A 27916-nucleotide genomic window follows, 5' to 3' on the forward strand; every position below is an offset into this window, starting at 1 on the left:
CGTCTGGACTGTAGTGCGATGCTGAAAGGAGTGTTCCTTTTCAATTGGGGGCAGTGTCTTGGCAAAAACGAGCTGAAACTGTATTCTGCAAGAAGGGCTTGGAGAGTCAAAGACATGGTGATTATTCCAAAAGGCAAAGAGCTTTGTGTTAGTTTAAATAGGTTGCTGATCAGTTAGGACTCCTTCTGCATGGTCTTTTAATTGGTAAAGCGTCAGAGTGGACACGGAAGGCGGAACCTTTTGATTCTTTCTGGTAGCAAAGGATTAACAAAGTAGGCAGAATCCAAAGTATTAGCTGGAGGGTTTCTTTATTCATGCAGAAGGGGTCAGAATATCAAGATCACAGATCTAATGATCTCATAAAGAGTGGGCACGCAACTAAGAGCTTAACCTGTATTCCTTGTGTATTGTTTTCATAGCCAGAGAGTGCCAGTTAGGATGTCTCAGGCTAGAGGGAAATCATGTACATTTGAAGTGCTCTGCTGACCCAATGCAAAATTGTGATTTCCTTTATTCTCACATATGTCCATTACAAACACTTACTGCATATGTTTCCATGTTTACCAAATGTGAACTGGTTTGATTGTCTATTTGCTCTTTCTGATGAGTGAATATAGACGTGCATAACTGTGGCATTGTGTGGTGTTTATTGTGTCTAGTTTGTGTTTGGTTGATTCTTAGAGGTGAACACACACCTAGAATGAAATGCACGGTGCAAGGCCTGTAGATGTCTAGCTAAGATCCCGTGCTATAAAATCGATGCAGAAAGGGAAGTGTCCGGTGGTTTGGTAGAATTTCTTTTTGAAGCAGTGGATGAACCTAGAACATGGCTTCACCACTGTGTCAAACAATAATCAGATAATTATAGTCCATGTGTCAAGGTCCTCTGTAGGTCACTGAGTAGGCATCCGCCTCTGAAGCCATCACTTTGTACAGCATTCCCGGGCTCAGGACCTTCTGCAGGTTTTTCCATATCAGCAACGTCACGTTCTCCAAAGTGCTGCATGGAAATCATAGGTAAGAAAAAAGATTAAAACCCTCAAAGCTCAAGCATTGTGAAGGTAGGCTGCATGGAAGCAAACATAAGAAAAGGGGTGAGGCCCCAAAAAGTACAAGCACTGTAAAGGTAGGCTGCATGGAAGCAAGTGTAAGAAAAGGGGTGAGGCCCAAAAAGTACAAGCACTGTGAAGGTCGGCTGCATGGAAGCAAACATAAGAAAAGGGGTGAGGCCCCAAAAAGTACAAGCATTGTGAAGGTAGGCTGCATGGAAGCAAACATAAGAAAAGGGGTGAGGCCCCAAAAGGTACAAGCATTGTAAAGGTCGGCTGCATGGAACCAAACATAAGAAAAGGGGTGAGGCCCCAAAAAGTACAAGCATTGTAAAGGTCGGCTGCATGGAAGCAAACATAAGAAAAGGGGTGAGGCCCAAAAGGTACAAGCATTGTAAAGGTCGGCTGCATGGAAGCAAACATAAGAAAAGGGGTGAGGCCCAAAAAGTACAAGCATTGTGAAGGTAGGCTGCATCGAAGCAAACATAAGAAAAGGCGTGAGGCCCAAAAGGTACAAGCATTGTAAAGGTCGGCTGCATGGAAGCAAACATAAGAAAAGGGGTGAGGCCCCAAAAAGTACAAGCATTGTAAAGGTCGGCTGTATGGAAGCAAACATAAGAAAAGGGGTGAGGCCCAAAAAGTACAAGCATTGTAAAGGTCGGCTGCATGGAAGCAAACATAAGAAAAGGGGTGAGGCCCAAAAAGTACAAGCATTGTGAAGGTCGGCTGCATGGAAGCAAACATAAGAAAAGGGGTGAGGCCCAAAAAGTACAAGCATTGTGAAGGTCGGCTGCATCGAAGCAAACATAAGAAAAGGGGTGAGGCCCAAAAAGTACAAGCATTGTGAAGGTAGGCTGCATGGAAGCAAACATAAGAAAAGGGGTGAGGCCCAAAAAGTACAAGCATTGTGAAGGTAGGCTGCATCGAAGCAAACATAAGAAAAGGGGTGAGGCCCAAAAAGTACAAGCATTGTGAAGGTAGGCTGCATGGAAGCAAACATAAGAAAAGGGGTGAGGCCCCAAAAAGTACAAGCATTGTGAAGGTAGGCTGCATGGAAGCAAACATAAGAAAAGGGGTGAGGCCCCAAAAGGTACAAGCATTGTAAAGGTCGGCTGCATGGAAGCAAACATAAGAAAAGGGGTGAGGCCCCAAAAAGTACAAGCATTGTAAAGGTCGGCTGCATGGAAGCAAACATAAGAAAAGGGGTGAGGCCCAAAAGGTACAAGCATTGTAAAGGTCGGCTGCATGGAAGCAAACATAAGAAAAGGGGTGAGGCCCAAAAAGTACAAGCATTGTGAAGGTAGGCTGCATCGAAGCAAACATAAGAAAAGGCGTGAGGCCCAAAAGGTACAAGCATTGTAAAGGTCGGCTGCATGGAAGCAAACATAAGAAAAGGGGTGAGGCCCCAAAAAGTACAAGCATTGTAAAGGTCGGCTGCATGGAAGCAAACATAAGAAAAGGGGTGAGGCCCAAAAAGTACAAGCATTGTAAAGGTCGGCTGCATGGAAGCAAACATAAGAAAAGGGGTGAGGCCCAAAAAGTACAAGCATTGTAAAGGTCGGCTGCATGGAAGCAAACATAAGAAAAGGGGTGAGGCCCAAAAAGTACAAGCATTGTGAAGGTCGGCTGCATGGAAGCAAACATAAGAAAAGGGGTGAGGCCCAAAAAGTACAAGCATTGTGAAGGTCGGCTGCATGGAAGCAAACATAAGAAAAGGGGTGAGGCCCAAAAAGTACAAGCATTGTGAAGGTAGGCTGCATGGAAGCAAACATAAGAAAAGGGGTGAGGCCCAAAAAGTACAAGCATTGTGAAGGTAGGCTGCATCGAAGCAAACATAAGAAAAGGGGTGAGGCCCAAAAAGTACAAGCATTGTGAAGGTAGGCTGCATCGAAGCAAACATAAGAAAAAGCGTGAGGCCCAAAAGGTACAAGCATTGTAAAGGTCGGCTGCATGGAAGCAAACATAAGAAAAGGGGTGAGGCCCCAAAAAGTACAAGCATTGTAAAGGTCGGCTGCATGGAAGCAAACATAAGAAAAGGGGTGAGGCCCAAAAAGTACAAGCATTGTAAAGGTCGGCTGCATGGAAGCAAACATAAGAAAAGGGGTGAGGCCCAAAAAGTACAAGCATTGTGAAGGTCGGCTGCATGGAAGCAAACATAAGAAAAGGGGTGAGGCCCAAAAAGTACAAGCATTGTGAAGGTAGGCTGCATCGAAGCAAACATAAGAAAAGGCGTGAGGCCCAAAAGGTACAAGCATTGTAAAGGTCGGCTGCATGGAAGCAAACATAAGAAAAGGGGTGAGGCCCCAAAAAGTACAAGCATTGTAAAGGTCGGCTGCATCGAAGCAAACATAAGAAAAGGGGTGAGGCCCAAAAAGTACAAGCATTGTGAAGGTCGGCTGCATGGAAGCAAACATAAGAAAAGGGGTGAGGCCCAAAAAGTACAAGCATTGTGAAGGTCGGCTGCATGGAAGCAAACATAAGAAAAGGGGTGAGGCCCAAAAAGTACAAGCATTGTGAAGGTCGGCTGCATCGAAGCAAACATAAGAAAAGGGGTGAGGCCCAAAAAGTACAAGCATTGTGAAGGTAGGCTGCATGGAAGCAAACATAAGAAAAGGGGTGAGGCCCAAAAAGTACAAGCATTGTGAAGGTAGGCTGCATCGAAGCAAACATAAGAAAAGGGGTGAGGCCCAAAAAGTACAAGCATTGTGAAGGTAGGCTGCATCGAAGCAAACATAAGAAAAGGCGTGAGGCCCAAAAGGTACAAGCATTGTAAAGGTCGGCTGCATGGAAGCAAACATAAGAAAAGGGGTGAGGCCCCAAAAAGTACAAGCATTGTAAAGGTCGGCTGCATGGAAGCAAACATAAGAAAAGGGGTGAGGCCCAAAAAGTACAAGCATTGTAAAGGTCGGCTGCATGGAAGCAAACATAAGAAAAGGGGTGAGGCCCAAAAAGTACAAGCATTGTGAAGGTCGGCTGCATGGAAGCAAACATAAGAAAAGGGGTGAGGCCCCAAAAAGTACAAGCATTGTAAAGGTCGGCTGCATGGAAGCAAACATAAGAAAAGGGGTGAGGCCCCAAAAAGTACAAGCATTGTAATCATAGGCTGCACGTAAGCAAAGGTGAGAAAAGGATTGAGCCCCAAAACATCGGAAGGCACTTGCTAATTTTTCTGGCCCACTTGCTCCAGTTTCTAATCAGAACATAGCCTGGGAGACATTTTTGGAGCTAATCGTTTGCCTTAGTTTTATAAATAAGGTTTTTGCCCAGTTTTCAAGACCATGCCCCCTTGCATGCATGGTGTGGCTCATTGACACAACATATTCCACACACTTTGTGCATCTTTTCCAAACCTAGCAGATAAACATTTTTGTGAATCATGTGCATCCATTTCTTGTGCTTAACTTTTACAATTGTAATAACTTCAAATTGCACAAAAAGACCTTCAGTGTTTAAATTAAAAAGACAAGAGGTGGGTTTTTCCCTCAGCAAAATCGTGAGACGCAACAGGGTGGTGCTGTCTGGTGGCCATTATTTCTTGGGCAGCGATTGTTACTATCTCCACCCGAGCTCTGCCTGCATTTCAGATCTAATGCAGGGTTGGGTCATTTCCTGGCAGAATTATCATCCTGCGATCAGAGCTGTTGGGAGGTGCCCCTTTAGAAACCTCCATGGACAGGTGAAAGGTGGCCCTGCTTAGGGTTTCATTTGTGCACATGTTGAGAAAGGGGAGCAATAATATGGGGTGTTCAACATGAAGCAGCCTCCTTAAAATGACAACCCCCCCCTTTAAAGTAGGTTTCATAAATCATGGATATGACATCAATCTTAATGATTTCAAGTTTCAACCTAATGGAGGCCGTAAAAATAGACCAATTTTGTGAAAGAAATTCGAATATGGGGTATATTAAGAGGCCATACTGTCACCTTGGGGTTCCAGGGACCTTTCAGCAGTCGGTGTCACTGACATAACGGAACCTGGGTTCTCGGGCATCCTTCATCTAATCTCTGCGTGCCGCATAGAATTAGCCATTAACTATCTTTATATTTTAAGGACAGAGCGATGCAGGGTTCAGGCCCATACGAATACACAGATGTGATGTTTAATGGGCATTTTGAACCAATCATAAGGCATCAGATTTGCCCAGATTGTGAAAGATCTTTTTACAGCACTGATTTGTACCACCGGGGCACCATGCCCAGCCATAATGCCCATTGAAGCTCACCATAGTGATGCTCATTAATTTTGAAAACTCATTCGTCACAATAATGTGCAAATAAGATACTGCAAAGTCTGCATATGGGTATATTTATTCTAATTATGTGCAGCAGAATTTTCATACGAAGGATTGTGTACATATTGTTTCAGAATGTGTTATATGATAATTGTCAAACACCCACCCTCGGGAGATCGATCCTTGTATCTGCTCGGAATGCGAATAGCAGCAAAGAAGTGGGCACCACTCAAGGATATAATCCTTACTCAAATATTGATTTTTTAGAAAATTAGTTTCTTATGTGATTTCTTGTCCAAAGATTGTAAGAGGGAGCCAGCTGAGATAAATGAGGAGACACCCAAATTCAAACTCAACTAAAAAAGCAAAAGACCAAGTACGCAACAAGGTCACTCAGCCGCTCTCCAGAAAACCCAATCTGGGTAAATTGATAATGCAAATTTATCAAAAGTTTAATGTATTTCCGAAATTATATGTTCACATATAATAACCACGTTGGTCCATTGATTTTTCAAAAAAAAGAGTTTTTATCAACAAATAGTTGCGTAAAAGCATAATAATCCGCCTCGTGGTGTGAGGCGTTGCTAATGTTTACTTAGCGAGGAAGTAAAAGCCACTTAACATCTCATGTCAGACTAAAACATTTGCCAATGCATTTCGGATTCATATATCCTTCTTCAGGGCAAGTCTGCAAATTGTACATGTGTCATTCCATAATATTCCAAAATTAATGTATCGACAATAATTATATGAATAAAGTAAATAACATACCAATAATTGTTGTGGTGGAAAAGGTCAAAATTGATAGATGCGGATAACAGGAAACAGAAGAAGAAGAAAACAGCAGTGAGAGGGCTGATGCATATAAAATTGGCAAGAAATAAAAAGTTCGAATAGCATTTACCTGACTGAGTAGTAAAATGCTTGCATACGTGGTGGCTTGGTGTGCGAAAACATGTGGACGGCAGTGAACTGCCCGGGAAAATGTCAGCGCCGTAGCGCAGCCTTCGGAATAGGCTGAAATGTAATGAAAGTACCATAAGCTATGGAAGCAGACAGGTACGATCAGTGTAGAAAAATCTTTAAGAAGGCTTACCGTGTGACCAGCGAGCGATAGAACTGTTCCTCTCGCTAGCTCACTTGAAACTGCGATGCACTCATCGGCGCGTTGTCAAGACAACGCCTCTTAAATATACCACGTGACCGCGCTCCCGAAGGACCCGCGGGTAGGGATAACAGACTGTGTGTGGATCTCCGGAAGGGAGTGCAAAGTAAAAAAATAATTTACATTCTACCAAAAGGTAATCACGGAATAATGGTGACTCAAAATTATAATGATGTAATTAATGGAAAACATGGAAACAGAAGAAATACTGCCATTTGAAGCAGAAGTAAAGAAGAGTAAAGACAAGCGATAGCAAAAGGTATGAAAGTAAGATGGCAATTAATATGGTGCCCAACCCAGAAGCGGGCTGCTAAATATGTTAAGCACAGTATACATAATATTAGTAACACATAGTTGTGGAATTACACTCTGAAATTACAATCGACATACAAAATGCAGTGTCGAACAGTGACGACACCAAAGGGAGTAACGCTGATGGTACAAGCCTCCCCACTGCTATGGTGGCGCAAAACAACGCCACCTTGGGTCCCAGACAAATGTCCAGGAGACGTAGCGGGGAGGACACAAATAGATCAGTCACATGGAAATTCACAGTATATAATAGCTAGAAACATGTCCATAAAATCAAAGAAAAGGCAAAATTATAGAAAACAGTGATAATTGATCTCCTCGTTCATTCCATGGGGAACCAAACTCCCAAGTTTGTCGATCCAAAATGTCTCTCTTCGGTTCAACCGCTGGTTCAATTCTTCGTGAGGAATGCCCCACAATTCTCAAATTTCACAAGTCTCTCAAAATTGGGCTTTTATTACAACACCTGACCAAGGGCTAATCCCAAAGGACGTATCATCTGACGCAAAGTCCCCAACTCACAGTGCTGCGATACTGTTAAAAGATGCCAGTCCAAACCCTGGCTTTGCACACTCTGCACAGCGCTCCGCAGCTCCCAAGCTAGATCCGCACTTTTAACATTAAAATAAATAAATAATACATATGGTAGCCCTCATAAAAATGTACAGCTGTTTGCAGGTCATAACGTTACATTTCTCCATTTCTTGCAGTAAACGTGCTCATTTACCTTACAGTATCTGCAAAATATGCGACATCCTTGTCCAGGTTCTTGTGGTCCAGAGGTTCCATGATAGCTTTCTATTGGCAGAAGACAGATAACACAAGCTTTGGTACATGTTAAAGTGTTTCTTCATTGAGAAGAGAAGTTGGGTTTCTATCTCTCATCATTCATGCACGTATGGGGATGGGTTGGTGACTAGATGGATGGGTGACTTTCTAGCCATTGGTGTTGCTTGTGTTGAAGGGTCATTGGGTGGCTTCGAGAACATGACTGAGAGTAGTTCGATGAGGAACTCGTGTAGCTGGGTTGGTAAGTGTACTAATTGGTACGATTGTGTGTGGTTGTCTTACTGGTTTGTAGATATGCATATGGGTTAGTCCTGTTGGGACCCTCTGAACACCTTTGGACCACCACAAGACTAACGCTAAACCACAAGTTCAATGACAACATGAAATCAACATGCACACTTGACAGTCATGCCCACGGCACATTGCAACACGTGTCCATCGCGTGGACCCTCAGGTATACACAGTAGACAAATCACAGTTTTATATGAGGATATGTATACATGGCAATATATCAGCAGTAATGACAAGCGAACAGTATCCTGGAATATCTTTCTGAAACATAGTATGATATGATATGATATGACATTTATAGTGCGCCTATGCACAAGTGCTTCATATGTTCATATGTTCGATGGTGCATAGATGAGCGGGAGGCTCGGTGCCTGAGTGTTTTCCTGTAGGTGGTTAGATACGTTTGTGTGTAAGGATGGTTTAGTGTGTGGCAAGGTGAGTCTCTGTGGATGCATTGAAGGATGGGTGAGTTTGTTTTGAATTGATGGGTTCGTGCAGATGAACAGGAACATTTCTGCATGCAGTAGGGTAAGTGTGTGGGTGGATCAGTGTTATTTGTGTGCTGAAGGGCGGTTGGGTGCAGAGGATGAGTGGGTGTATTAATGGAGTGTGTGTGTGTGTGTGTGTGTGTGTGTGTGTGTGTGTGTGTGTGTGTGTGTGTGTGTGTGTGTGTGTGTGTGTGTGTGTGTGTGTGTGTGTGTGTGTGTGTTTGTGTGTGTGTGTTCATATGGAGTTTGTGTGACTACATGTGGATGAACTGAAACACGAATCAAAATAAGGATGAAGGAATCGTACCTAAGGTAGATGCAGCAATTACAAATAAATCATTGTGAAAAGGGACATAGTTTAGACTTCATTTAAATATTCTATACATGTATTTTAGACTGAGCACGAACTGTGAAATCCCACCACTATTTTTCCTCCTCGTTTGCGTTCTTGGTTGTAGGCACCGGCCCTCGTAGTACTCTTGGACTTCTGTTAAGAACAGACAATTTGCAAAAGGTCCCCTTTAATCAAATGGCTTGTGGACGTTGCATGTTTTAAGGACTTTGATCTCTACGTCATCGCATGTGCTTGGAGAAGTTCCCAACAATGTGCTTGCGGATCTGGAATCCCCATTAGAATGTGCTTATTGCCCAGGAACCCTGCACTAGAGTCTCTTTGTGGACTTGCAACCCAGCATTGGAGTGTGTTCCTCCATCAGAGCACCTGTGTGTGTTTGGAACACTGCCCAATAATGTTCCTGTGGGATTGGAACACTGCTTTAGAGTCTGGGCTTAGGACCCTTCCTCAGAGTGTGTTTATGAGCTTGAGAAAGGATTGTGGAGTGCAAACGTTAACAGCATGATTGTTGATAGAAGATGGACAGGTTCTGAATCTGTTAAATACACTAGACCTATGAGGCCATCTGTAGGAGTATGGTAGGTTTAAGGCTGCACAATTTTAGTAGTGAGGAGTTAGTTGAGGGATGAGAAGGTGGAGAGTGGGGGGGAGGGTGTTGTCACTTACTAGCTCTTGGTGCTAGATGTCCCTGAGGATTAAAGGTGTGGACAAGTGCCACACATGGGTGGTCCATGAGTCAGATTGGATGACTGCATATGGTAGTGCCAAGTGTTTCAGAAAATGCTTGCTGTTCTGATGATGGTAGTATACGGTAGAAGAGCATGCTGGCTCTATTGGGCTCCATTGGGTTGGCATTCCCTAAAGAGTCCATACCCAGAAGACGTCTTCTGTTTCTTCCAGGGTGTTCTCCCTGCAAGACCATCGGCACTGCTTGCTTGGCATAGGTGGGGCCAAGCATGATTTGCATATAGTCTTTCCCCTTTCTGTAATGTCTTGGCAGGCTGTGCCCAGAACAATCGCCAGATGTTAAGAATAATTCTAAATCCTCCTTCCCCACTTTTTTGTTGCTTGACGTGTTCAGACAGGAATTGTGAATAACCTGTAGGTTTCTGATATGGCCAATCTCCTTAAGGAAGGTGGCAAAGATATGAACCGTGCCGCTAAACCTTGTTTGACCCCTTTAACATATTCACTCCCTGACTGCCACTCATTGGGTGGATTGTTTGGGTAAAAGCCTCAAAGGCATGCCGCCTGCAGCTCATTTCACTGGGTCTACCCAAGGTACGCAATAAAAACAGTAAACCGTGTACAGGCAGAATCTTTGCACCAGTGCAAGGACAATTATCAGTAGTGCAAGAATTGTCCAAGTGCAAAAAACATGTTATTTCAATAGATTTTTGCGCATCAGGTCCTAATCTTAGATCTTTGCCCTGTGGCAAAACTGCATCAGGATAGCTCAGGGGCAACACACTCTGCTTACAAACAAGACGATGCGGAGGAACACAGGTTCGATACCTGGGTCCACACTTAGAAACCTCTGGGTAATAAGCAAGTTATAAATAACCAATTATTATTATTATATCGAAATTTGTTTTTGTCCTAGAACTAATGTTACTACTAGCAGTGCAATGCTTCTGTAATTTGGCCCCTGGACGTCTCAAAATGGAGAGTTAACAAAGGGTGATGCATTGGTGTGACAGATGTATGCTCCCCGTGCATTCTGGAGCTTGGACATATATGGAAGTCCTGAGATGGCTGCTTCAGGTTAGGAGGGGATGATCAGTAGATGAAAGGAGCACCCTCTGAATGTCCCTTTATCTCTTAGGTGGAAAGAAGAAGTTTACCTCCACGCGCTCCTTCAGGTCCAGGTAGTCCATCACCATGCCTGTGGTGTGATCGACCTAGGGGGACACAGATAGGACACTGAGGTGGATGCATAATACAATGTTATGAAGCTGGGATACAGCACAGTGATATACTTAGGATGCATCACACACATGCAGGTGACAGTGCTTTCTGCAGCAGTGTGAGCTTGCACATATTCAACCAAAGCTTCTGAAGAATTGCTGGCAGCTCCCAGTGGGAGGCAAACTGGTCTACCTAATAAGTGGGAGCTTGCCAGGTGAGTTGGCTTCGCTGGACGATTGTTACTATGGGTGCAGAGCTCTCAATCTCCTCACCTGACACTTGACTGATGGTGCCCCATGCCCCCCAGCCTACTCACTTGCCTCAATAAGCGGAATATGTACAGTTTAGGTACTGAACATCAATGCCACATGTTCGATCATAGCAAGTCAGCAAGTTGCTAAGGCTTACCACACTAAGCCCCAAAGTACACAAATGCCATTTACCGTCCGCTGAGAAAAAGAGTAGAGAGATTTGGGCAAAAGTTTGGGCAACGAGGAATAACACACAATATACATACTCATGTAGCTGTGCAACAACAGAGTTAGAGGATCTGTTCAACACCCTGCCTGGCAACCTCTAGCCAGCGATGGGATAAGAATGCCTGTACTTGGCAATGGAGACAATGTCCCACTCCCCCCTCCAGGGAAGGACGTTCCTCGGGCCACGCTAGAAGATGCAGGTATGAAGGACCCCTTGTAGTTGCCCTCCACAGAACACCGAGATTTAACTACCGCTCACAATCTACTATTTTTTGTCCATGCTAAACTAGTCTCATCCTGCTAATGTGGAATAAAGTTCTGGCAGAGCACGGGGTAAGGGGTACTGTGTGACCCTGGCACCGGCTTCCTGCTGCTCTTGAGCAGAGGTTTCTGTTGGAGGTGGCATGTCACCCACTCGGAGGTACAATCCACCCATTTTGCTCAGACAGGGTTGGCCTGGGGCATAAAATTGGCACGGGCACCAATGAAAAAGTGTCCCACAGTTGCAAATGGAGATTCATTGCTTTTGTGACAGACTGGTTGAGTAGCAACCAAGGGGGAGGCCTTTGGATAGAATATGCTGCAAATTGTGCATTTTAAAGAAAATGTCCCCAATAGCACTGGTCAAAACTTCTACCCACATGGTGAAGTAACTTATGAAACTGGCCCACATGGGTCAAAAAAGTGGCCTACTCTGACCAAAAAACCTGCCAGACAATCGTATTTTTAGTTTTCTGTTCGGACATTGCCCTATTGCCCCATAGGCCTGCCCCAGCCTGTTAGGAGCCCGAAAGCACAAAATGTAACAGTCACAAAATAATTCTTTCCTTGGATCAAGGCAGGGGGTGCCTGTGGCTGCTCTCTGTGGATTACAAAGTATTGCTGTGGAAGCCTTTGGTTGTGAAACAGATGGTCTTTGCAGTGAGTTGGGTTTTGAAGGAAATACATTGTGTTAGCACCGCTGGGGTGGGAGCCAATCAGCATCCTGGCCAATCAGCATCCTGGATTGACTTCAGGTAGAATGCGCTCCCACAGCTCATTGCTGCTCCCCATGTGCCATGTGCCAGGCTTCTTGCTGCACGTGCCTCTTTCTCCAACTACCTGTGCGCCTCCCAAGCCCCATAAAACCTGCACACTCCTCCTTGGGCTCCCTCATCCTGGACGCCATGATAATCGAGAAGGGACTGGACTCCCGAGCGCCTCTCGCATCAGCATGGCGGCCATCGTGCCTTGGGCTGATTCATCAGATGATGTATGGACGCACCGCCATTCGGGCCCATCCCTCAAAAGAAACATCATCATTGGCCAGAATAGACACCTGTAGCACTGATTGATCTAAACGCGCCCGGTGTTAAAAGTGGCAACAGCCATAAGCCCTGCCTTGGCTCAGGCTAGTGGCTATTACCATCCAAACCTGCCACCTAATGCGGTGATGAATTCTTTAGTGATGCCAGGATCAAATAAATGGAGCTCCACAAGCCCCTTTCCAGCCGCTGGCTGTGGTGCGGTGTTGCCATGCTTTGTCAAGTCTTGGTATGGTCTAGTCAAGAGATGATGGTGGTTTCCAGTAGAAGTGCTTGCCTTAGCACTGCCTTCAGGCGATGAGAGCAGGTTCTAAAATATGCCACCAGAATGTCCTGCGACTTGTCCCTTGCTCATCAAGTGGCAGGTGTGGATGACCAGTAAACGCCAACTCACAGGGGAGGAGGAGAGTGTGCACAAGTACTACACTATTACTCGGAATAACGAGAGGTCCAGACTTCAATTGTGTGCTTTAAGGCAGGGATCAATGGAAGCAAAGCTTCTTGTGGACAGATCTGAGATGTCCCACTTTAGATCAATGGAGATGAGGTCTTTGGCAGCCATAGGTTCTAGTGCTCATAGTTGTGGGGCACGATAATCATAGGTACAGAAGAGAGACTCTCCAAAACCAAATGGTGTCTGAGCTGGAAATGCACCTGCTCGTGTTGTTGCGAAGGGAGCAAACCATTACACGCCCGTAGGCGCTTTAGGGTGAGGCGAGCCCCATTGGAAGACCTCTAATAGCCATGAGGGGTGTCTTAAATGTCCCCACAAAATCATAATATTACAAGCAATTCAGATGTTTAAACATAGTGCGCATATATATGTCGACGCCATTTTGGAAATACTGAGTAGCCATGGTTAAAGCATAAGGACCACACGGCTATGCATTATTTAGTGTGTTAAACACAAGCCGTGAGCCTGAAGGGGAAATCTGAGCAGACCCCAAGCGTTGACAAGAGAGGCCCACGCTGCTAACTTCCACAGAAACCCTTTTCTGTTATAAAGTGTTGCTAATATGTTTGTTCTAAAAAAGAAGGTGGCCTAAAAGGCCACGAGACAGTACTGGGCACCTTGATGTATGTGTTATCACAAACAGGCCCCAGCAGGCCCCCGACCCCCACCCAGCCAACTACGAGTTATAGCCCTTGTAACTGCTCCAGTCCTAAGACCCCTGAATACGGAGATACCAGTTGACCCCAGACCACCGACCATAAACCGATCAACCATGAGAGATCTAAGAACATGGACATACCGCCTTTATTTCAAAATGCCATGATTTGTAAGGCGAGGTACAGGGAGGGATAAATTATAGTTCAAAAGTGAGGGTGGAAGCCTTGGAAGTCGAGAGACGCGATCGGGATGAGTGAAGTATTTGTGGGTCATTGTGACCTCAAAACTCCCCCTGTGCCAGGTGCACTGTATAATTATAGAGTAGCACTATTATCAAATGTAACTAATTGCTTCTTTGACCTTGGTTCCCTGGAGACGATGAGCCCAGCAGACCCCACGTGATGGAAGATGGATGGACTGGGCTGGGACCAATGGCCTGACATCCCCTATGGAGAAGACCGACCATGTATAGGGTCGCATCAACCAGCCACACATGTTTCCACCATATCTAATGACGTAACCCATGATGCTGTGTCTCCTTTTAAGCTTCTGCTTGAACCCTTTTTCGTCAGAATGTTCCATGACAGCACAGTTCTTTGCTGGCGCACCTACTTTTTGAAGGAAAAAAAGTGTTATCCTTGCAAAATTAAATGTGGGCCTTTTTCCCTAGCGGGTCGTATTTTTTCTGTTGTGAGCATTTAGGGGCGTGCCTTCACTGTCGTGTCAAGGGATGACTCTCTCCGGTAAAGGTGAAGAAGCGTATTGCCCACACACACTGGCAGAGCTTCAGCAACATTCCTTTTTGTGTGCATTCTTCCTTGTTCTTCAAAGCTCTTCCCCAGAACTGAGGATTCTCATTGAGAGAGGATGTATGACTTTAGATCCGCAGTTTATGAAGGAAATTGGAAGGGCGATCTCATCTCCCAATCTTAGGGTTGCCTCCATTCAAACACTTGGTGGCCACTCAATCACTCTTCCTGGGGTCTCGCTCAGGGTCTATTGAAAGTCAACTCCAGAAGCCATTCGGACATCAGGCCACATCTGATTCAGAAACCGCAGGGCTCGCTCTCTGAATCAGGGAGAGTCCATGACCATACACAGCAAAGTCTGAGTGGAAGCTCAGGACACAACCTCAGGCAGTTAGACTCTGTAATGGATTTCCTCATGAGTTTCTAACATGGAAAACCCTGGCATAAAGCAAGCAGCACCCCAATGTAATCATACACAGATGGTGCCACCAGCCTTGGCTGTTGGGTTCTCTTACCCTTTGAGTGTTAAGTCCTAGCAGAGGAACATTTGAACATTAATTCTTAACGAGGCTTTGATATGTAGTGAACAGGGGGTAAGGTTTGTGTCCTTTGGAGGAAAACAGTAAACCATGCAAGGACCTTGCAGTGAAGAGTAGTTTTGGCATGCCATTTCCACAGTTCACACTTCTAATGAGCCTGGTGGGGATGAAAAAAAGCAGGTGTGTGAGTGGTGGAAGTAGGGGATGACGCGGGGGGATCTGTCGTCAGCCCATCTCCTGTGACTGCTTCTAAATGTATATCTTCAGGGTCCCCTAAGCATGTGATGACCTCACACGTGGCACGATAAAGCCCATAGGAGCAAAGCAGAGAGTTTACATTATTCAAGCGTCCAGTGGAGAACTGAACTGTGCACACACCCATGCCAACCCAAGATGGTATCAGGTGTGGCCCTGAGGGCAGAGGACCTGTCACTGCATTCAATGACTGGGCACCTGTGAAGGCAACATTGCTTGTGACTGCAGCTATTTCCCATCCATATTTCTGATACATTTTGCCCCCTAAGGTAATATTGACAGATAGGCCCTGTGGGGGCGATTGGGGCTTTGAGGCAAGGTTTGTAGATTGGGTTTCATGTTTGTATGTCTTCACTTCCCTTGAATATCAGCAACACCAAAAAAGACACTGAAATCCCTCAATCCTCCCAGGGCGAAATTCTCTTATTAGCCCAGTAATCAATACGCTGCTAAGCAGGCATCCTGAACCTGTATTTGCACACTGCACTTTTGCACCAGTGACTCTTTCTCATTGCATTACTTCGTTTAAGGCAACAGTTTGCATGAACTTGCATTGCTTATTCGTATTGTTTGCATAACTATTATACATGTATTGATGTGCATTATAAAAAACTAAATGAGAAAATGTAAAAACAAAATGTAAATTCTCTTACTTGTCCTTGTATCGTCACCATAACTATTGGGAAAGAAAAAAGAAGGTCAATAAAATCCATGATTAAGCACAATGTAAGCAATACAATGGCAGAAGAATGCAATCTACAAAGAAAGCCCCAGATTAATTAAAAAGGGGATGCAGGTGTTGAGGAAAGACAATGGTGTGGAAATAGACAACTTTGGAGGTTTCCATCATTTGGCCGAGAGCATCCTGCTAGCAGCAGAAGAGGCCCCTCGCTCAAAGATTGAACCCAAGTCAAGCCTTTGATTCCAGTATTCTAGTCTCAAACCAGAGAAAACCTGATGGCATGTGTGTGGGAAAGTTTTCTAACAGGTAACAAAATATATCAATAAGCCAAATGCACAACGAGAGGCGCAGGCACGTGACGTATAAATAGCCTGTGCTAGCATTCTAGGAAGGCTGCTCTGCCCATCCTGTCTTAGGTGCTGGGTGTGGCACTGACTCCATGCTAAAAGAGAGTATCTAGTTTACCAAAGTCCCCTGCCTCACCTTAGGATGCCACAGTGGGGTGGTCAGCGAGGCCGGCTGCTGCACCGAGCTAGTGGATGCTGAGTCCAGAAGGTATACAGGGACCCTCAGACCATCCTCGATGGGTGCAAAGTTAAAGTTGAATAGTTCCTTCGACTCACAGACCTGTACACCCCTAGCACAGCCAGTCAATAGCCTTCTCTCAAAATTCCCATTACCTTCACATTCATGCATCGTGCAGATATTATTTATATCCTTTCAGCTATTACAATATTCGGAATGCAGTCAATAACTACTGACTGCATCCCGATATTCTGACTTCAGAAGCATCCAGGAAAACAACAGAAAGCATTTTACTGCAATAAAAAAAACTGTAGTGCTGTTTCCAAGAAAGATTTCTTTCAGCAAGACACTCCAACTTCATCTAACAGCACAAAGTAAAAGCTGAGACATGGAACAAAGCTTGCACTTTCTTAGAGAAAAACTTTCATTTTAACATTGCACCTAAAGCAGCTCATGGGAAAAGACATCCTAGTTATTTAAATATTATAAACTGAAACCACATTTAATTTACAAGCTCATTTTATGTACTTTGCTCTTTATTATGTCCCGGGGGAGTGACATGGCACACCCCCATTGCATTTTCCAGGCCGCGCCTGACAGAAGTGGCGCCGGCAATGAAAAATGACCCATCACCCTCCCCCAACTCCTGACCTTCTTATGGAGGGGGTGAATGCCCAACTCCCAGTGCCACTCTCATAGTGCCCGGGCTGCACCTCACAGACACACGTGAATTAAACCACCCCCTGTCCCCACTACTTACCTTGTTAGGGTGGGGAGGGCAGGTGGGCGCCCCCTTCGCCACTGTCTGCAGCCTTCGCCAGACCACACCTGGCAGACATGACCCACTGCCAATTAATCCATGCCCCATCCTCCTCATTACACGTGGACTGGGCTGCTGGGAACTCTTCATTGTATTTAATTATTGTAATAAAAGCTTTATAGACCTCGTCCTTGGGCCGTACCCGAAGTTATGGGCCCGGAAGACTTTGTTTAATGCTCTTTCTTACCTCATGCCTATAATTTTGTCTTCAGGGCCCATAACTCCAGTTACAGCCCTCGGGCTAGATCTATAAAACGTAATTAGACTAGCATGTTTTACTACACGACCACAACTCTTAAACCTTTATTGCTAATAGGACGGTGGGCTAATTGCCTTATGGACCTCCAAAAGGGTCGCTTCGAGATAATGTCCCTTTCCCAATCTATGACCAGAGGCAAAATTGTGGGCCATAAATTGGGAGTGGATCACTATATGACTCCTCCCTTTGTCTACAGGCTGTATTAAAAAAAAATCAAGATATGGGGCATTTATTTGCTATCAAGCCCTTAAGAGAGCCCATATGGGCAGTCCATCAATTGTTTGGTGCACGCCTTGCAACAGAAGAACACATTGGGAATTCTCCCCACGGTTGATCCGTGTGACATGTGACATGAGATTGGAATATAAGGATCTCATTAATAAATGTGTAGTGTAATTTAGGGTGTCAATGCTCTATGACATCAAAGGCAGTTTGTGGTTTAAAAGCGAGCATTCTAAAGCCTTTCTTGCATATTGGACTCCCCATCTCTGGGAGATATAATAGTGGCTGCTCTGTTGTGAAAGAAGCTTCATTTCTTACCCTTCAAGTGTGCATTTTCCAGGTCCCTGGGAGCACAATGCAAAGCTTCTCCCATTTATTTACAGAGAGAAAAGCTGGGCCTGACATTGCAGAAACCCACTCAGGTTAAATATATAAATAAATGTTTTGTGGGGAGATAGATATATTTTAACTATCACCATAATTTAGTTTTAGAATCTATTTTCAAAATGTCCACTTAAACTTTAAAGTTTTCAACAGCTCCATAAAGTTTACCCATTGAGACACTTCCATTTGAAGGCAACCTTTTAAATGACTTTTAAACCTTGATGGTGGGTGTCAGTTTTATTCCCCGGGCTGCTTGAAGAAAACGCTGGAGTTTTTATCATCCGAAGAAAAGAAAGTTTGACTTTAATTCGGTGCCAGGGTCTGTCAGCTAAAGGGCACATGGGCCTCTTTCTGTATGTCACAGATCATTAAAGAATGTGTTAGGTCAGTGTACATGTATCATGGCTGTCAATAACTGCTGAACCCATATGCATGCATTAGTAATGGCCGAACCCCAAACCCTCACCCATAATGATAGGCTCACAACTTGTTTCAAATGTTGGCAATAAAGAGGCGCAGGATTTTATTGTACAGATATGAGTTATGACAATAACAATATCGCATATCATGATGGTATCATACTTTTGGGCACCGGGTCCTGAGGTTACCCCCTCGGACCTGTGCCGCCTTCTTGTGTCCCACGACTTGTTGTGGGCACCGTACAGTGCCTTGTACTTCTTTTTGTTCTTCTCCCCTTTTGTAGGGTGGGTGGGTTCTGTGGTAAAGAAGCAAGAAGATTTGGAAGACACTGAGTAAACAGTGAACATCCTGTTTGCTTGGGTCCCCGTTCAGGGTCCACAAACAGATTGTGTTTACTCTGAGCATGCTGCTCTCATTTATAAGACCCAGGGAGGCCCTGGGTCTTTGTTGTGTATGTGTGGGGGCCGCTGTTGTCGCAGCCCCCGGCCGGATAGCCGACTGTCTGACCCCCTGGTGGGGGCAGATCTTTGAACCTGGGCCCTGCCTGATGGTTGTTTCCTTATGGCGCTTAGCACCTTGCTGTTTGGAGGAAGGGTGCGATGACTGTTCGCACCTTACCCTTCCGTGGCTTTTGTGCTGCCGAGACTGCGTGTCTCCGTAGCTGGGGGGAAGGAGAGGAGCAGGCGCGGGGGGTTGGGGCTGCCCTCTCCCAGCTGCCGATGGTAACAGCAGTTACCCTGCCTCGCTTGTGGGATGCCCATGCAGCATTGCCCACAACGTTTCTAATGATCTGTGGTAATTTCCGTTCATTCTGGGGGCCGGGAAGGGGCACTAGATCCACAAACCGAATTCCTCATGCTTCCCTGTTCCTCTGCAAAGCAACACATGGTTCAGCGTTGTCCAACTCTAGCCCGCGAGGGCTGAATCCGTGTCGGGTTTTCACAATACCCTCCATTAATATTCATCAGATACATTTGCATACACTGATTCTAACTGTGTGCACATTTTTCTGCAGGAAAGTTAATGATGGCTATCCTGAAAACATGTCAGGGTCTCGGCCCTCAAGGCCTGGAGTTGGGCATCCCAACACCAGCATGTATTTTCTTGCTTGCATTAAACTAATGGTGACCCATGGACACTTAGACTCGGTCAAAGCAGGGGACTCCATTGGGATACATTGTAAAAGTTCTATGTTCCAACCAATGCCATAGAAGCTCATTTGCTTTACACCTGCATGAAAATATCACGCAAGTGTAAAGCAAGGTGCTTTAGCAGGTGAGTGGGAATGAAGAGGAGGGCACAGATTTCCCCTCCTGTCCCCCATGCCACCTGCAGAAGATTTGTAAAAGGCCCCTGAGTAGTAAAAGACATGTAAAACCAGGTGCAAGCCCTTTACAGCTCATGTTTACACATATCTTAAGACACCACAGTTTTTCAAATGAACCCTTATGTGTTGCGTAGAAAAAGACTTCCCCAAAAAGACACACCATTAATCAAGATTACATGCAAACAGGTTTCACTGAATTGTTTAATTTGCTTTCTCGTGGCCCTCACCTTTATAAGTGTGTCCATGACCATTGGGATTGTTGCAAATACCATACATTTTCTTGTTTTCTTCATCGCTCAAGGATTTACTGTGCAAAAAAAAAACTGTGTTTTAAAGACTTTAGTAGATTTCTCAAAACAAAGCTCTTGTTCATGCCTTTGCTTCTGCTTGACTGTGCATGCTGTTATATAAATGCATGACCGTGTTATAATCCACTGCCCTTATATTTCAGAATTGCATGTAGAATACAATTGTGTTAGGACTCAATTGGCCATTGCCTTAAGCAGACTTCACTTGGCATGAAGTATATTTCATTTCTGTGGTTAATGGCATCACTGTCAAGGAAATTGTGATGAATATAGGTGCCATTGTGAACAGCATATGACATATAGGCTATTCAAAAAACGTGATCAATATTACATTTTATATCAACAGGCAGCACAGAAGATGAGCATATAGATAGTTAATGACATGGGGCCAGAGTCATTGAATTTTTTGCATGGTGCACACTGACTTTCAATGGTGCAAAGTGGTTTTGCACTGCCACCAAACACCCTGATTCATGGAACAGGGCCAAGTTTATTTTTGCAGTGCAAAGTGACTTTGTACTACACAAATGCAATTATGAGCTGTTCCATGTATCAAGGTGGAGCAGCGCAAAGTGTATCTTTGCAGTGCAAAGTTTGCGCTGCAAAAATGCACGTTGCACTGTTCCATGAATCGGGGTGTTTGTTTGCAGTGCAAAGTCATTTTGCACCAGTGAAAAGTCACTTTGCAACATGCAAAGCATTCCATGAATCAGGCCGTTAATGAGCTGTAGCTCATGTTCCAAACCATTACGAAGACAGAAAGGCAACTTGAATTCTTCCTTCTAAGAAAATACAGACACACAGGTGGGATTCAAGAAGCATCTATTACTTGGTTCCTTTTTGTGTGGTATTCAAACACGCGAAGAAAATCTACTAATAACCACTGATACAACACGAGTTATGTGCAGTTGTTAAGAGGATTGTGATGTACTGTGACACATATGAAAGAAATGTATGCTAGATGGCTTGTTCATCAAAATCTTTCAATATCAGCCAATCCCTTTCACATCTATGTTTATATATTGCAACTAGGACATAATAAAACATATATAATTGGACAATTGTAGAATAAGTAACATAGCAAAGATGCAAAAACTAACAGTATAAAAAAAATATCAGAGCAAAGCACAGCTCTCCTCAATGTGGTTATGTGTGGTTACAACAGGAAAACAATGAATACACTCAATATGTTTCTGTCACTACATTAGGACATTCTTCAGTGCAATAACATTATGTTTATCAGGGATGGTGAAAACGACACAAGTGCCTTCCATCCACTTGTAGAGTTGCCTCAATAGTAAAATATTCTAAAGTAAATGTGTAGCTAATCATTTTTTTAAAAAAAGAACATTGTTGGGATTCCCAACAGAAGAGGAGAACGTTGGGGTATAGGATTCCCAAATGTAGTACAAAATAACCATTTTCAAAAATGTGGACCATGGAGAAAAAGAATTTCACATTCGCAGGCATGGAGTATTGGACAAAATTATACGTAAATTGCATTTGATGAAATGGTGATTATCTTCTGATCAAAATAGAAAAGTCTAAAAAATGTGAGGGTAATGTCTGTGGTCCTACTTTGGCTTCAATTGCCACCAGAAAACAAAAACGTGCTCAATGGCGTTCTCTGTGTAGACATCACTCATCCGAGCTTCATTTGGCGACACCAGCAGGTCCTAGAATAACAGACACACTGACCTTACCCAGGCTATGCACATATTTTCCTCTGAATTGCCTGCATTTTAGATCTAGGAAGTTAATGATGATCTGGACGCCTTCTTTTGAAGGCTTTTGGTGTCAATAGATCAAGGCCATTCATTATGTAGCCCGAGAGATGTGTTGGACTACAAATCCCATGATCCTTTCGCACTGGCTGCACTGGCTAGGAATATTGAGAGTTGACATCCAATACATCTGCTGGGTCACATAAAGAGTATGTAAGCAACTACTGAGAGTGACCCAGGGGTGTACTGTGGCTAATATCATATACAAACAAAGAACCATTAAAAAGTAATCACGGATACAGCACAAGGCATGCACAGTCATTAAGGCGATTGTTATGTACTGTCAAAACAAGACGGCAAACACCCTGATCCTTGTAGCTTAAGAAAGCCGCCTACCAGGATCCATGGTCCACACTCCATGGGAAACAAGGAAACCCGGAAACATGCTAGTATCATGCTAGTATCACAGAAGCCGAGGAGAACATACAGAATCCACGGTAAACCTGCAATTCCCTACACTGCTGTCCAGGCGATGCACCACACCAGAATATCAGCTGACACAGTGAAGAGACTCAAACACAAGCACCTGATGCCCAGTGCATGGCCAGAGATCCCAGGATAATGAAAGCTGGGAACAGACTCACCTGCAAAGCAGGAGGTGATCAGATGTGTCGAAATCCCCACCTGGGAACTGTCCAAAGCACAATAAACCTCCTCACTCCTCTCCAAGAATGAGGAAACGAGAGTCTGCACCCAGGGGGGAAACCCCAGAAATGATCCCAGAATTGATGCTAAAGACCAGAGCGGGCGGCAAAGGCAGCAGAACACCATTCAGCTCGTGGCACCCTCAAGGACCTCTGCAATACTTGTGGCTTTGCAAAGCTATCTCAAGGCTTGTGTGTCTATAAGTCATATCGCGTCATTACATTGACAGACGGTGTGGGGGGCAATGGAGGGTTTAGTTACGTGGGCGCGTGTGAGAGGGAGAGAGAGGTGGTAGGGTGCCGTATACCAGATAATAAGCAGAGAAAGGGAGAGAAAGAGAGAAAGAAAAGCGAGAGAGAGAGAAAACGTACAGATAAGGGGTACCCTGCCTAAGGTGTCATGCTGTCCTGGTGTCTGAAACATAAAGCTTCATGTGAGCTGCAGGCATATGTGGCATCAGGCATATGAAAGCAGGCCAGGAGGGTATTCAAGCGGTTCAGGTGGGGAGGCCTCACTGATTAGTTGTGTAAGGTGCCCAGCAGTTTTTATGGGAGGACAAAAGGGGCACTTGCCCAGGGCGCCCACCTTGGAAGGGGCCCCCACACGGCTAGCTGATCTAAAGAAGTAAGATTCCATTCACCAGTCTTAAATAGCAAACGTCCGGATATTTAATGGGGTGCTGCTGAGGCTCTGAACCCATTGCCTTTTTTGTACATTCTGCCTTGATCAATTCATCATGTATTGCTTTCTGTGTTCACTGGGGTAAACATAGTTTCTTATGGCACAACTCTGTAGCATTCTTTCCTTCCTGTGGGAATTATGTTGATCAAGTGCAATAGGGAGCAGTGACATGCATATTGATAAATTGAGTTCCACAATGGTTTAGAAGTTAGCTCAGTGTGTGAAGCACCCATTGCAGAGATATGTTTTCATTTGCAAAATTAGAATATCACATTACGGCAAGGCTGGCTGAGCCTTTCCTATGTCTGAAGTTTATAAGCCTGCCTGCATATGCAATTGGTTTCGCAGAACAGCATCTGTTATTATCTGCAATGTACCTGCACCAGATAGGGGTTGCTATAAAAACGAACATATCATCCATATGGTGAAGGTATAGAAATTATTTTGTTCAGACGGGGTGTTGTAAAACCTATACAATCGCCTCCAACGATGGAACACTTTTAGTCCAAGAGAGAATAAGTATCCAAATTCAAGACTATGGAACTAAAGTGTTCATGCTTGTAGGCCAGCAGATGATAAAGTGATCCTGGTCAAATCATCTAATATATCTAAGGGCTGGCAGACAGAAGAGAGCGAACCAGATGTTGCAGGCCTCGGGCAAGCATAATGTACGGTCTGCTCGTGTGACACAAGAAACGGTTTGCTTTTTGGTAAAAGTCAAAGGTTTTTATGCACGTTTATAAATGAAAATGTCACAAGCCATTGTTTTGGAAGTATTTAAAGCTTTAAAATACAAAAGACAAACCCAGATTAAATGTGCTAAATCACATCGTTTGGTATGCTGATATTACCTTGATGATGGAGAAAATGGCGCTAGAATCGTTCCCATTTTGCATAAAACCCATCTATAATATTTTGTTTAAAAATGGTCATGTTTGGTAATGCGTTGGTCTTCAAATGCTACTTGTTTATCATTCTGATTAGAGCAAGAATGGAAAGGGTAAGGGGACTTAAAGGGAGCAAAACAGCATATCAACCTATGGGTTGTGAGCGTGATGGGTGGGGGGCGCAACCAGTATTCTTGACAGGGGCGTTGCTAGGGGGGGGCTAAGGGGGCTATAGCCCCTGATCTTTTGGTTGTAGCCCCGGATAGAATCTCAGGAGCTACAGCCAAAAGACCAGCTAGCCCCCAGTCCCAACAGTTCCGACAGCAGCTTAGCCCCGGGTCTTTTCCAGACCTAGCAACTCCCCTGATTCTTGATCCCTTAATTCCTTTGGTTTGGTGGAAGGGGGCCCCAAAGATGTCCGTGCCCAGGGCACCAAAAGTGCTTAAGATGGCCCTGGTGCCCAGAGCCCGTTTGTGTGCATATGATGAGACAAGTTTTGCATCCCTACTTCTAATCCCATGTTACTGCACATGGATACGGAAGGAGCTGTTTCCTCTTTTTAGAACAAATAATACAGAGATGTGGGGTGCTGTCTACCTGCCGGAGGAGACATGCGAAGATGCTGTTGGGTGCTGTGTACCCGCCGGAGGAGACATGCAAAGAAGCTGTAGAACGCTGTGTACCCGCCGGAGGAGACATGCGAGGAAGGTGTGGGGTGCTGTGTACCCGCCGGAGGAGACATGCAAAGAAGCTTTTGGGGGCTGTGTACCCGCCGGAGGAGACATGCGAAGAAGCTGTAGGACACTGTGTACCCACCGGAGGAGACTTGTGAGGAAGCTGTGGAACGCTGTCTACCCGCCGGAGGAGACATGCGAGGAAGCTGTGGGGTGCTGTGTACCCACCAAAGGAGACATGCGAAGAAGCTGTAGGACGCTGTGTACCCGCCGGAGGAGACGTGCGAGGAAGCTGTGGGGTGCTGTGTACCCGCCGGAGGAGACATGCGAAGAAGCTGTGGGGTGCTCTGTACCCGCCAGAGGAGACATGCGAAGAAGCTGTGGGGTGCTGTGTACCCGCCGGAGGAGACATGCGAGGAAGCTGTGGGGTGCTGTGTACATGCCAGAGGAGACATGCGAGGAAGCTGTGGGGTGCTGTGTACCCGCCGGGGAGACATGCAAGGAAGCTGTGGGGTGCTGTGTGCACGCCAGAGGAGACATGCGAGTAAGCTGTGGGGTGCTGTGTACCCGCTGGGGAGACATGGGAGGAAGCTGTGGGATGCTGTGTACCCGCCGGGGACACATGCGAGGGAGCTGTGGGATACTGTGTACCCGCCGGGGAGACATGCGAGGAAGCTGTGGGGTGCTGTGTACACGCCAGAGGAGACATGCGAGGAAGCTGTGGGCTGCTGTGTACCCGCTGGGGAGACATGCGAGGAAGCTGTGGGGTGCTGTGTACGTGCCAGAGGAGACATGCGAGGAAGCTGTGGGCTGCTGTGTACCCGCTGGGGAGACATGCGAGGAAGCTGTGGGGTGCTGTGTACGTGCCAGAGGAGACATGCGAGGAAGCTGTGGGGTGCTGTGTACACGCCAGAGGAGACATGCGAGGAAGCTGTGGGCTGCTTTGTACCCGCTGGGGAGACATGCGAGGAAGCTGTGGGGTGCTGTGTACGTGCCAGAGGAGACATGCGAGGAAGCTGTGGGGTGCTGTGTACCCGCCGGGGAGACATGCGAGGAAGCTGTGGGATGCTGTGTACCCGCCGGAGGAGACATGCGAGGAAGCTGTGGGGTGATGTGTACCCGCCGGAGGAGACATGCGAGGAAGCTGTGGGATGCTGTGTAGCCGCCGGAGATGAGAGGGTGAGAGAATTCACGACCTGTTAACCTCACTGCCGCCCGGCATTAAACAGCGGGCCCGCAGTCTCTGAAAGTGAGAGTCTGCTTAGGACAGAGCAGGGAGAGCAGGCGGTCGGGGGGCTTCATGATATGTGTAACAGAGAGGAATCCAAATAGAGAGAGTGAGAGAGAGAGAGTGTGAGAGAGAGGAGAGAGAGGCAGAGAGAGAAGGTGAGACAGATAGAGAGAGAGAGAGAGAGAGAGAGAGAGAGAGAGAGAGAGAGGAGAAAAAATGAGATACAGAGAGAGAGAGAGAGAGAGAAGAGACAGAGAGAGAGGTAGAGAGACGAGAGAGAAGGAGATACAGAGATGAGAGAGACAGAGAGAGGAGAGGGAGAGAGAGCTAGGTGAGAGAGGCGGAGAGAGCAGGAGGGAGAGAGTGAGAGAGAGGAGAGAAAGTGAAGGAGAGACAGAAAGATAAAAGAGAGCGACAGAGAGACAGAAAGAGAGAGGAGGGAAGGAGAAAGAAAGAGAGAGAGAGGTGAGAGAGAAGGAGAGAGCGGGAGAGGAGAGAGTAAAGGAGCAACAGAAAGTGAGAGAGAGAGAGAGGAGAGACAGGAAGAGAGAGAGAGTGAGAGAGAAGGCGAGACAAAGAGAGGAGCGAGAAGGAGATACAGGGAGAGATGAGAGAGGCAGAGAGAAAAGAGACAGAGGAGAGAGAGGAGAGAGAAATAGAGATGAGGGAGACAGAGAGAGGTGAGCGAGAAGGAGAGAGCGAGAGAGGAGAGAGTGAAGGAGCAACAGAAAGTGAGAGAGAGCGCGAGAGAGAAGGAGATACAGAGAGAGACCAAGAGAGGAGAGACAAAAAGAGAGAGAAAGAAAGAGAGAGGAGAGAGTGACGGAGAGAAGCAGAGAGAGAGTGTGAGTGAGAGGAGAGAGTGAAGGAGAGACAGAAAGAGAGAGCAAAGGAGAGACAGAAAGAGGGAGAGACTGATAGAAGGAGAGAGAAAGAGAGGAGGGAGAAGGAGATACAGAGAGATGAGAAAGACAGAGCGAAGATGAGACAGAGAAAGAGAGAGGAGAGAGAGACAGAGAGAGGAGAGAGAGAAAAAGAGAGAGAGTAGAGAAAGAGTTGGATGGGAAGATAGAAAAAGAAAGAGATAGCGGCAGTAGGAAAGTAGAGAGCTTAAAAACTAAAGAAAACAAGAGAGTGATGCATAGGGGAGATGGAGGGATAACAAGGGAGATGGGGACGGAAAGAGAGGGATGAAACGAGGAAGGCGGGATAAGTAGTGGCAGACAGCGAAAGAGAGAAAGAGAGCGAGCAGGAGTGAGGCATGAAGAGGGAGATGGAGACAGCGAGAGGGGTCTGATATTTAGTTGAAAAAAAAGAGAGAGGGAGAGATAGAAAACGAGACAGTGATAGAGAAACTGCAAGAGAGAGGAAGAGGGAGAAGGGATGAGGGAGAGCGAGAGAGTGCAGCACAGTGGGCGAGAGGAGAGAGGGAGAGAGTGCGAGAGGGGGAAAGAGCAGGTTGATGCGCAAAGCACATGGACTCTGCATTACCTGTTCAGCCTGTGGCCAGCAGAGAAGGTGAGCGGGTAGGACAGGGTCAGAGCCCCCCGCCTTGGTCCTGTTCTCATGTCCTTCGCTGGGTCGGCCAAGCAGGGCTCCAGGGAAGCGTTTGCGTTATTCATGGTGGTGTGGTGTGGATGCAGGAAAGGACTGTGAGGGATCCTTTTATACACACGTAGCGTGCCATGCCTGCGTCACTGGGACCATTCCTAATGGCAATCATTAGAGTGTGGAACTGGCCTTCCTCTTCACGTGCTGGAGCATGTCAATGGGCGCCGTTCTGCACAGCGCGTCTGAAGCCAATAGTGTTATTCACGGCGGGCTAAAGCAGAGTGAGTGGTCTGATGGTATGCCGTGGTTTCCCGCCAGCAACCCCTTCAAAAAAGATGTTTTTTGGTTAAAGGGGTAAAAAGGGAGTGTGGAGAGGTTTGGAGTAGGGATAGTAGTGAAGGGGAAGGGGGCATGGGTGGAACCCCCAATAAAAAAAATTATAATAATGCAAGTAAACATTCTAAGTAATTACTTTGAAGACAAACACATC

The 27916-nt window shown here is 45.7% G+C and overlaps 1 protein-coding gene across 1 annotated transcript in view; it reads right to left on the bottom strand.

Moving 5' to 3' along the window:
• Positions 1–27510, bottom strand: part of LOC138487723 (6-pyruvoyl tetrahydrobiopterin synthase-like) — a 28962-nt gene extending 1452 nt beyond the window's left edge. Inside the window, exons 1-6 of the mRNA XM_069614270.1 lie at positions 27367–27510; positions 19893–19972; positions 15680–15702; positions 10526–10582; positions 7486–7556; positions 1–1000 (exon numbers count right to left, since the gene is read on the bottom strand). The exon at positions 1–1000 is cut by the window's left edge and continues 1452 nt beyond it. Of these exons, the coding sequence (XP_069470371.1) occupies positions 877–1000; positions 7486–7556; positions 10526–10582; positions 15680–15702; positions 19893–19972; positions 27367–27497 (486 nt within the window). The 5' untranslated portion in view covers positions 27498–27510 and the 3' untranslated portion in view covers positions 1–876. The remainder of the gene's footprint in view (positions 1001–7485; positions 7557–10525; positions 10583–15679; positions 15703–19892; positions 19973–27366) is intronic.
• Between the last annotated feature and the right edge of the window lie 406 nt (positions 27511–27916).

This window comes from Ambystoma mexicanum, chromosome 9 (genome assembly GCF_040938575.1).
Source record: "Ambystoma mexicanum isolate Mex_15411 chromosome 9, UKY_AmexF1_1, whole genome shotgun sequence".
NCBI lineage: Eukaryota > Metazoa > Chordata > Amphibia > Caudata > Ambystomatidae > Ambystoma > Ambystoma mexicanum.